Source organism: Sparus aurata, chromosome 11, assembly GCF_900880675.1.
Source record: "Sparus aurata chromosome 11, fSpaAur1.1, whole genome shotgun sequence".
NCBI lineage: Eukaryota > Metazoa > Chordata > Actinopteri > Spariformes > Sparidae > Sparus > Sparus aurata.
Window position 1 is genome coordinate 31,194,299 of NC_044197.1, and position 10,932 is coordinate 31,205,230.

Below are 10,932 nucleotides of genomic sequence, written 5' to 3' on the forward strand. Positions count from 1 at the left end.
TTCCAGGGTATAATTGGCTGTTTTTGACTATTTGGGGTCCGGGCAGCTAAGCTGCCAGGACACTATTGTATTCCTAGGAATTCATTTCTTTCTTTCTTTCTTCTTTCTTTCTTCCGAGGAAGTCATACTTCCCAAGGGCGAAAACTCACCAAACTTTACAGAAATGTCCGGCCCATTGCCAGATTGACTTAATTCCAAGGACATGTCAATATTCCTCCTGGGGGGGGGGGGGGGGGGGGGGGGGGGGGGGCGCCACATGAGCGTTTAAATTTAAAAAATTTAAAAATACCTACAAAATCAACAGTACATGCTACAGTTTTGAAACCTTCACCAAACTGTAGCCCCAATACTGCTGAAACTTTAGTCCACTTAAACTCATTACAAATTATGAAGTCAATCACTCAGTTTGTTTCAAAACCTGTAAAACTTATAAAACCTATAAAATCTCCTACCACAATTTTTGCTCAATTGTCACCAAACTTGCTAGAGAGCATCTTCAGACCGCCCTCCACAAAACTTGTTTCTCTGATTTTTGATTTATCAAAAATTAAGCCTACAGTGCATCAAAATGTTTGACCGTAAACAGTACTGTAAACATATACTATCAAATTCTTGCTAAATACATTTTCAATCTTCCTGAAAAAAATTGAGAATATTTTGGAGTCATGGTTGATGAAGTTTGGCAAATATCAGAATTTTATCTCAAAAACTGAATTTTTGAGAACATTTTGAATTCTGCTCTCATGGGAACAACTGGAGTCAATGTAAGAGTGGCATTTTTAAACATCAGATTTTCTCTTATGAAGCAAAACACTTAGAGTTAAAAACAAATCGCCAAAATTTCCATGCTGTCAAGATGCAATTTATGTATTATCAGATTTTTGTTTAGGTAACAGAATTTCTGACATTTTGACCATTTTTGAAATCTTCCTTGACAACAGCTGCCTGGACAGTGACTCCCTGAGTCGACAAATGCAGCTACACAGCTGGTCTCACTTCCAGCCAATTAGCTCAGCGAGTTAGGAGCTGGTTCTTGGTGTCAAGGGTTGTGGGTTTGAGACCCAGCAAGGGTGATGATGAGGATGATGACAGATCAAAATGTCAGATGTCCTCAATATGAAACACAACAATTGTCCTGATGGTGGCATCACAGCAAGCCTCTAAATTAAATAAAAACAAAAAGCTTGGACTGGACCATGGGTGAAAGCTAACTGAATTTTGCATAAAGGTCCAGTCTCATGCCAGATTACTTCAGCTGTAAACCCAAGCCAATAGTCCTGATGGTGGCGCTACAGCAAGCGTCTAAAGTTAAAACTTTGAAAATTCATAACAAATCAACCTGCTAGAACTTCACACTTTCATCAAACTGTAGCCCCAGTACTAAAGAAACTTTTGTACATTTAAACCTATTAAAAATTATGAAGTCCATCACTTTTTTAAACTGTAAAACGTATGAAGACCTCCCACAATTTTTGCCTACAGTGCATGAAAATGTTTGACTGTGAACACTACTGTAAACATATAGCCTACCTGCAAATAAATAGATAGATAAATAAATCTTCAATGTTCATGAAAAAATTTAACATTTTTTAGAGTCATGGTAGATGATGCTTGACAAATATCAGAATTTTACTTAAAAAACTGAATTTTTGAGAACATTTTGAATTCTGCTCTCATGTGAATAATTGCAGTCAATGCAAGCAGCATTTTTAAACATTGGTTATTCAGTTATAAAATTAATAAATTAATAATTTTTAAAAACTAATAACCAACATCTCCATGCTGCAATATGTGTATTTTCAGATTTTTGTCTTGATAACTGAATTTTTTACAGTGGTTTCAAATCTGCCTGCACAACAGTGAATGGCTTAATCAATTTGTCAAGCCACTGTTATAATGCCACTTGCCAATTAGCTCAGAGCGCTAGATGACAGTCGTCGGTTCCAGAAGTTGTGAGTTCAAGCCTCAAGTCGTCCAAAGTGAACATTGTTGTCAACTGTCTTGTCTTCCATTCTCCTGTTTGTTGCTCAGAATTGCCTAATTTTGCCAAAAAATAGCCCGGACCAGACCCATCGCTGCGCAGCAGCTATAATTTTGATTTTGCCATTATATTTCATCTTAAAAGCTATTTACTTGATGTCATTATTTTCAGCACAACCTCACATGTGTGACTGTACAGTTATTTTTTTTATTTTGACATACTGTATTAACACAATGGACCTAAAATCACAAAAAAAACCATGAAATCCGAGTAGAAAAAGTTAGATTTTTTTACTGTGAAAACCACAAATATGTTTAACAAACCATTTTTTTTTTTTTTTTTTAACTTATAATGCAAATATAAATTGTTGTTTATCTATATTTGTGCATACATCTAAAACATTTACAAAGTTATATGTAACTATTTACATTTAAATGCAGGCAATGCTGAATGAAGAGCTGCACTGCCTGCTCCACATTGAGCTTCTCCTCATTATTCTGACTCATTAAACAAAAAACCGACTCCACTACTCACTAACACACTACACCAAACACTACATAACACACTAACTACACACTCCAAACACGCTAAATGTCACAAATCTCTCAACTCTCACACAAACCGACCGTCGTTGCATGTCAATCATCCGCCTAGGATCCTCTCACAACTTCCTGTTCCTCAACAACCAAACTTGCTGCTTGGACACTTCCGTGACAAAAGCCTGTTTTTACCGTTTCTTCCTGCACCAGAAACAAAGCAAACGTGACGGCGATGTTCGCGAAAAAGCGTGGCGGACATTATTTACCCTAGGTCCGGTTTTGGACGTGCCGATGCTTCCGGTCCGTCGCCTCGGGATCTGGGCCGTGTAGCTAGCGGCTTAGATGAACAGAACAGAACGGGACCGAACCGCCGGCAAAATCCCGGTCCAGCTCGCGCCGCTGCGGGTATAAATCTGCTTGTTTCTTAAGGTGGGGGGGTCGCGGTGGGCTCTGCAGTGATTGGCTCTGGTGCGCACGTGACTGTAGTGGCTCCGGTGGACGATGCTTGTGGAATTTGTAAAGCATTTATGAAATAATTTATTAACGGTATCATTGCAGTCCAAACAAATGCGAAATAGCACACCACTGAACCACGCAGCAGCCATGTTGAAACTCTCAGGTCAGTCTGATCCTGATCCGCAGAGATATTTGAGGAACACACACATACACAGACAGACAGATAGATATACAGACAAATGTATGATGCACAGTGAAGTATGATTAAAAATCTCTCTGTTTTTAATTTCGTTGAAATATTTCTGCTAAGATTTTTGACGCTAAATGCATTTTGAATGTAGAATATTTTCATTTGTTACCTTTTCTCTTGTTTTAGTATATTATCATTGTACTGTGAATCCTAAACAAACAAACACAAACTATCATATTTTTCTCTTTTCCCAGTGGTTGAAAGTAGCTAAGAATATTTACTCAAGCATAGCTTTTTTTATTCTTTACTTGAGTGTTACATTTTAAGTTGCTTTAAACTTACTCCACTACATTTCAGAGGAACATTATTGAAAAAATTGTATATAACTGGTAATAATATAAATAAAGACATTGTTAGATTTTACTTTGCCGATTCAGTTTCATTTTCAACAAATAAAATCAACCAATTATTGATTAATGTATCAGTATATTGGTAGTAAAAATCAGTGCCACATTTACCAGCTGCAATATTAATCTGATGCTTACACACGCACACTAAATATTCTTCTGAAATGGGCCATTCTGCATAATAAGTAGTCACATTTTGGTACTTTGTAAATATGTTTGTACTTCAACTTCTGTAAAAATGTTAATGCATGACTTTAACTTGTATCAGATTATTTCTTTACTGTGGTATTTCTCCTTTCACTTGGTATCTGACTTCTTGTCTCTTCCAGCAGCCTCACCATGTATTTGTGTCCATGCTTGGACTGCAGCATGAGAAGAATCTCCTGCAGGTTCTGCAGGTAGATGTCCTCGGGACATTCAGGGGGACAGAATATGGTGATGATGCGTTCAGTGATGTAGGTCAGATCGATTCGCTGAGGCTCTTCCATGACTGATGTCAGTCATGTGGGCACCCTACAGGAAGTGAAACACAAGAGTGTGAGAATAAAAGTTATGGAAAAATCAGGGAAGTGAGAATTTTCTCTGCAGGTCAGCAGATGTTTACAGAGCATTTATCTGAGTTTCTGTCGCATCAGCCAGATCTCCAGAGATATGTGAGTTCAAACCCGGTCAGCCTTATTAATCCTCAAAACCTTTTACTGGATGTGAAGCTAAAACAAAGTACAGTCAGGGTCAGATAATGAGGAACTGGACCAAAAGCTGAGTCACTGGAATCCCTCATTGAGCTTGTGACTGGAGGAGATGATGATGAGTCAGAGAAGAATGATGCTGCCCGGAAACAGAAAATCGTTACCTCATTACTCATCAGTACAAATCCATGAACTGACACACAGAGTCTGATAAGGTTGGAACATCATGACCTGAGTTAATAATAGTTTATACAACTATAATCTCTAGAAAAGTTTTATTTCAGTGATGGGAAGCATCTAAGAACATTTACTTAAGTACTATACTTAAGTACATTTTTGAGGTACTTGTACTATATTTTCTGCTGTTTATACTTCTACTGTGCTACATTTTTGAGGCAAATGTTGCACTTTTTAGTAGACTACATCTATGTGATAACTTTGGTTACACATTACTTTCCATACTGTGTGCTGCATCACAGCTTAAGTGTTGAATTTTTAAATAAATGTATCTGGACATGGATAAAAGGAAAGCCACTGATTCAAAAAATCTGACGAAAAAAAAAAAAAAACATTAAATACCATTATCGGCCACACCATAGTATGCAGTGATATTTGAGAATAGAATCTCTACTTTTTGTCCCAACTAGAAAAACCAAGGGAACCAGTTAAGTTCTGATATGCATTATGATTTAGCTATTAAGATTATCATCGCTACAATTATTAAGTTAAAGGATCTGGAAGAGAAAATGGGATTGTGCTCAACTGGAGGTTGTAAGACCTCATAATTGATTATTTCATCAAGTTAAACCTCAAGCAGTGTAAATGACCTGGATGAAGATATCACAGCAGTTGAGAGTCATTTTGTTTTATCTTATTTGAACTGATTAGGTACGGTGCTAGCAGATAGAATTATTGTTATTATTAGTAATTTAAAGTTACTGTGATTGTGCTGGAATTATAAGAGAAATACCCTTTTGCTCTTACTGGTAGTAAGTTAGATAAGAAGATATAAATATGACATATGAAATATTCCCTGACATAATCCTGCCCAATACAGCCCAGTTTTTCTCTACACTTTGGTTTTTGTGTGTATTAAACAAAATAATTATGAGGTGTCCATTGGTGATATTTAGAGGTGCTGATGGGCAGATTGTGTTACCTTTGAACAGGCTGGCTGCTTCCCCCTGATTCCAGTCTTTGTGCCAAGCTAAGCTAAGGTTGGCATTATTTGTGACTACAATCAGAGGATGCTGACAGAGGGATAAGGCTGCTTTGAAAAGGATGATACAAATGGTAGCCTAGTACAGGGACAGATAGCATTAGCAGAAATAAGTATAGAAACATTTTCTCAAATAAATTGCACTGAAAGAAATTCTCGCCTGATTAGAGCACACCGCTAAACTGTTTTCTGTTTCCGAATATGTCCCAATAATTTAGTTTGAGCATATCAAAAAAGTAAAAGCAAGCAATGGAATTTGAAGCTATATATAGAGAGAACTGACCATATAACTCAAGTCCTGAACAACCTTCAGAATGTGATTGCTGCCATATTCTTCTTTATACCATGGAACTGGTAATTCTGTGGTATATGTGGGCTCCATATGTAAGCATATGGACCAGAGCAATTACATGCATGTTAATGCATGTCTATAGGAGTGAGACCAACAGTCAGGGGAGCTGAGGTTAACCTCGCCTTCACCCTGACCATGTGAACACAGCAGAGTAAACAGGGATAAGACCATTTTCACCAGAGCAACATACAAGTATAACCTACTGGGAACCAATACACGTTGGATGAAGATGAGAGGCTGTGCTTCAGTTTTAATACTGACACAGGTTTATGATTTATCAGAGCATAAGAAAAAAGGATGAATCAATGAGGATTCTCAGACATTTAAGTTATGGGATTCAAAGAACTGCTATATGGTCCTAAAGACATTTTGTCTTTCAGTTCACAATCAGCATATTCTTTAATATGTGTGTTCTGTAAAGAATAACGAAGGATGCAATGTTGCTCAAATTAGAACATGGCATCATTATAACAGGATCATGAGGTCTGATGAGTTATTGATTTCCAATTCGAATGAGAAGATCAGAGTCAGCATCGTCAGAATACAATTAAAGCTGAACTTTAAGTTTCATTCAAACAAATCAAAATGTTCCTTAAATGCAATTTAGTGTGGTGAAGTTCTCACTTAGATATTGATTATCAATATTAGCTCATTTCTAATTGGGTGATATAGGTTATTTATAGGAATATAAGGGTGTATTAAAAGCAATAGTGATGTTGGAGGGATATTGGGTGTAATATAATTTTTAAATTAGTTGTAAAGAATTTTAGTTCAGCGCATTCAGAATGAAAAACTAATGCAAGAAACTACATTTTAACATTATGCCAAATACAAGCTCCCTTGCAAGCAGTGTGAACAACACCAACACTCCCCCAGTGCTCCCAACCTATCTCATCATTCCAAATATGGATGAGAATAATATCCCACATGGATAAGTTTCTCTTCTTTTTCTTTTTAATCTTTTTTTTAACACAATAAAATACATTTATACTATCTTTTATACAGAGATATATTGGGTGGAGGGGAAAAAATCAATCATTAATCAATTCTTTGATTTCTGTTTTAATTACGGCTTTGGGCATCCAGTGCTCCGAACTTAGTCTGGTCAAAGCAGATTCAGTATTTGTGATAGGACTGCTAACTGAGCTAACCAGCTAACCAGCTAACAGCGCAGTACAGTTATAAGCAGTTAGTGGTTAGCCTATTCTGCCCCTTATGAACCCAACAGGTAGCCAGGTGTGTGGTTCCCTCCTTCCTTTTGGGGACAAAACGCAAGTCCCCCATAACGTAGACTGTTGTATTTATATTTATAGGCTGTAGACTGAGGTACAGGTTATGTCAGAAGTACAAAAAAATACAAAAAGGCAGCTGGAAGTCTATGACTGATCTTGTCCATGTCATCACACTACCAATATGGTCAGGGTCAGGGTAAGTCTCCAGGAAACCTACATCAATCTAATGTCCTCTGAAGTCATGGAAACGCTGTGTGGGAAAGTTTGTGTGTGTGTGTGTGTGTGTGTGTGTGTGTGTGTGTGTGTGTGTGTGTGTGTGTGTGTGTGTGTATGGTTAAAAGGTTACTTGCTTTTCTTTTATTTGATGATCATAAAATCAACATAGAGTACATTTCAGGAGTACAATTACGAAAGCTACACATACAGTATGTATCCAAACCGAAATATACTGTAATCATTGTGTTCCTTTTTGTATAATTTCCCTTTTTTTCTTTCAGTTTTGGGAAAAAAAAAGGAAGTGAAATATACCACCAATGGACTCACTAGTGGTATGAGAAGGCTTGATCCCTCATTGGCTTCCCTCCAGAGCTCGATGGGACACAAGCTAGAACAGAGACCAGGAATCTCACCTGAGTTACCTAGGCAACTCTATCTTCATGCTACTGACCTTTCTAACTGTACAGTACCTTTAATTCAGCCCGAATTATGACCAACTTGGGCTATGAACTATCTGGAAGTAATTTCCACCTGGTTGTTTCAAATCTGTTTTGGCACATGTGTGAAAAATGTCCTGTTTCAATACAAACATGCAGTTTCTGTTTGTGAGCGTGTCTGCTGTTGGGTTGGGCAAATCTTAATGAGCAACTACTCTCCAATTATATATTTCTGGCGTGTTTTTTCAGCATTTTTAGACGGCTGCGATCTAAATTTGTCGGGGCTCCGTCTGAGGAACCAAAACAAACGGAAGTGTGTGACCAAACCACATACACACAAATACACACATGCACACGAGTTGCTATAGGGAGAGCTGCTTAGCAGCCTTGAGCTCAAACTGGCCACATCTAATTATAGTCTCTATTTCTCATTTTAAGGGAAGTATTCGAAAATGGATTAGCCATCTCCATTTCATTCTTTTCTACCCTTTTAGCAAAACATTTTCTGCCTTTTTGAAATGAGCATGAATACAGCCATCAGACTTTGATTTAATTGACAGATTATTTAAAATCAAAAGTGTTTGTACAAACACCAGGAGTGAAACTGACAGCAACTCCTTTACCCTGTGCTCTCCATTTAGCTCCTTCTTCCTTGTTCTTCTCCCTGAAGTGTTTTTATTAGAGCTGTAAACTAATTTGCCCACCTGATTCCCACAGCGACTCTTTATTGAGTCACACAATCTTGTTTTGTTGTAAATACATTGAATTAAACCCTCCAGCAGGGTGAGGTAATTTCATTTCATTGTAATTGCATCAAGAAAATCTCAATCAACTAGTGCTCTGTGTAATTAGTATCAAATTCATGTCACTCTATTCAAGGACGTTCATTTGCATTGGTAATCAGTGTAATCCTCACACCCCTACTGGCAGGGTTTTTACTTGTCCCAAGAAGCTTTTAAGGCTTGATGCAGGATTAAATGACCTCTTCAGATAGACTGAATCCCAGTGGATATGCATCTCCTGGAGTTCAGAGTCTTAATGTGTCAGTAGGCTAATCTCCCCCCTCTCAGTGCATCTGCAGGGAGATACTTCAAACTGTTAATCCCCCCCCCCGACATCTACCATCCATCACATGCTCCTTTGTTTACTCAAAGTGGTGGACAGCACTTAAACTTGGACCAGCGTTAGGAGCTGTCAACGTTCAAGGAAAGAGAAACAGACTATGACCTGTCTGTCCTCCATGAATGAACATATAATTGCATGATTAGAGAGTAACAAGCCTCAAAACTTAACTTTAAATCAAACTCAGCTGATGGAGAGAAATCAGACATATTAGAAAACAGGACTGGGTCTTACCTTGGCTGGTGCTGCAACAAACAACAAGAAGTGAAAATCACAGCCTGATGAGTGAAAGTCTGAAACAGAAAACAAGGTGGAGACTTGACTCAAAGGGAGGGAGGAAGAGAAAGAGTGCAGGATAGAGAGAGGGAGTGAGAGAGAGAGAGAGAGAGAGAGAGAGAGAGCATGATAAAGTGTCACAATGCAGCTTGCACTTTGCCCTCAGTTGGACTGTAAATCGACAGCTCTCCACCCCGGTGTGCATGTGAAAGTAAAAGACTGAGACGCTTAACACATACTGATGATACCTTAGTTTTACAACCACTATCAGAACACACAGCAACTCATTAAACTGCAACTCATTAAACACAGATATTATATATTCTTTTTAAAATAGGACACAAATTCACGTGTTTTAGATAATCAACCTTCATCTGTTAAACCCTTGTGCTGCTACTATGAGTCATATGAATGATTTATTTTATCACAGTGGTGGATTGTAGCTGAACACATTTACTCAAACTGGATTTACTCAAGATAATTGCATTTAAGTATTAAAATGTTCGAACACACTGCTTGGGAAAGGTTTTAACATTTTATGTGGATGAAATATGAGTTGTTGTTCTTGGTTAAACTCCAAAATAAGGCACTTCAATTCTTCAATATGACCCAATATTACATTAAACGGCAGATTACATGGTTAAATAGGCTAATACGTCATTAAAATATAATGATATAACACCGACAGGGGCCATTCTGTTGCATAATGAATGTTTTCTTAGATTTTGATATTCAAATGTTACCTTTACTCAAGTTACACTTTAAACACAGGCCCTTTATTATACACACTATACTGTGGAGCTCAGAAGGCTGACAGACACAGGGAAAAAGTTTCCCCTGAGCCAGCTGGTCAGGGTGCGGAGTGACCTGTAGCGGAAGAGGGTGAACAGTCTGTGGTTGGGGTGAGAACAGTCCTTGACGATGCTACGCACCTTTCGCAGACATCGCTTTCTCTGGAGAGCCTCGATGAAGGGGAGTGAGGAACTAGTGATGCGTTGGGCAGTTTTCACCACCCTCTGCAGTGCTTTCCGGTCAGACACGGAGCAGATGCCATACCGAACTGTGGCACAGTTGATCAGGATGCGCTCAATGGTGCAGTGGTAGAAGTTCACCAGAATCTGAGGAGACAGATTGACCTTCTTCAGTCTCCTCAGGAAAAAGAGATGCTGGTGAGCCTTCTTGATAAGGGTGGAGGTGTTGAGGGTCCAAGAAATTTCCTTGGAGATGTGGACACCCAGAAACTTGACGCTGGTGACACGCTCAACCTCCATTCCGTTGATACAGATGGGGGTGTGTGTGCCATCATGAGCTCTTTGGTCTTCTTGGTGTTGAGAGCCAAGGTGTTGTTGGCGCACCACGCTGTTAAGTGCTGGACCTCCTCCCTGTAGGCCGGCTCATCGTCGTTGCTAATGAGACTAATCACCGCTGTGTCATCTGCCAACTTGACAATGGTGTTTGTAGTAGGTGTTACCATTGTCGAGGTGAGAGAGGGCGGAATTAAGCAGCGTAGAGATGGCATCTTCTGTACTCCTGTTCTGGCGGTAGGCTAATGGGTAGGGGTCCAGTGTTGGTGGTAGGCTGGTTTTGAAGTGAGCCAGGATCAGCCTCTCTTTGTACTTTGTGATAATGGGGGTGAGTGCAACTGAGCGGAAGTCATTAAGGCTCGCTGTAGTGGAGTGTTTTGGCACTGGCACGATGGAGGAGGTTTTGAGGCACGTGGGGACAGCTGCTTGGTTAAGGGACTAGGTTAGGTTAACTATGTCAGTCCAGACCTCAGTCAGCTGCACAACACAGGCCCTGGGACACGTCCAGGGAC

At 39.0% G+C, this 10,932-nt stretch overlaps 1 protein-coding gene across 2 annotated transcripts in view; it reads right to left on the reverse strand.

Annotated features, from left to right (window-relative positions):
• Positions 1-9,119, reverse strand: part of tns3.2 (tensin 3, tandem duplicate 2) — a 56,335-nt gene extending 47,216 nt beyond the window's left edge. Inside the window, exons 1-2 of one of the 2 annotated variants that reach the window (XM_030433516.1) lie at positions 9,075-9,119; positions 3,912-4,086 (exon numbers count right to left, since the gene is read on the reverse strand). In XM_030433516.1, the coding sequence (XP_030289376.1) occupies positions 3,912-4,061 (150 nt within the window). In that variant the 5' untranslated portion in view covers positions 4,062-4,086; positions 9,075-9,119. Of the gene's footprint in view, positions 1-3,911; positions 4,087-9,074 lie in introns of those variants that run through there. The other variant, XM_030433517.1, reaches the window with a different exon arrangement.
• Between the last annotated feature and the right edge of the window lie 1,813 nt (positions 9,120-10,932).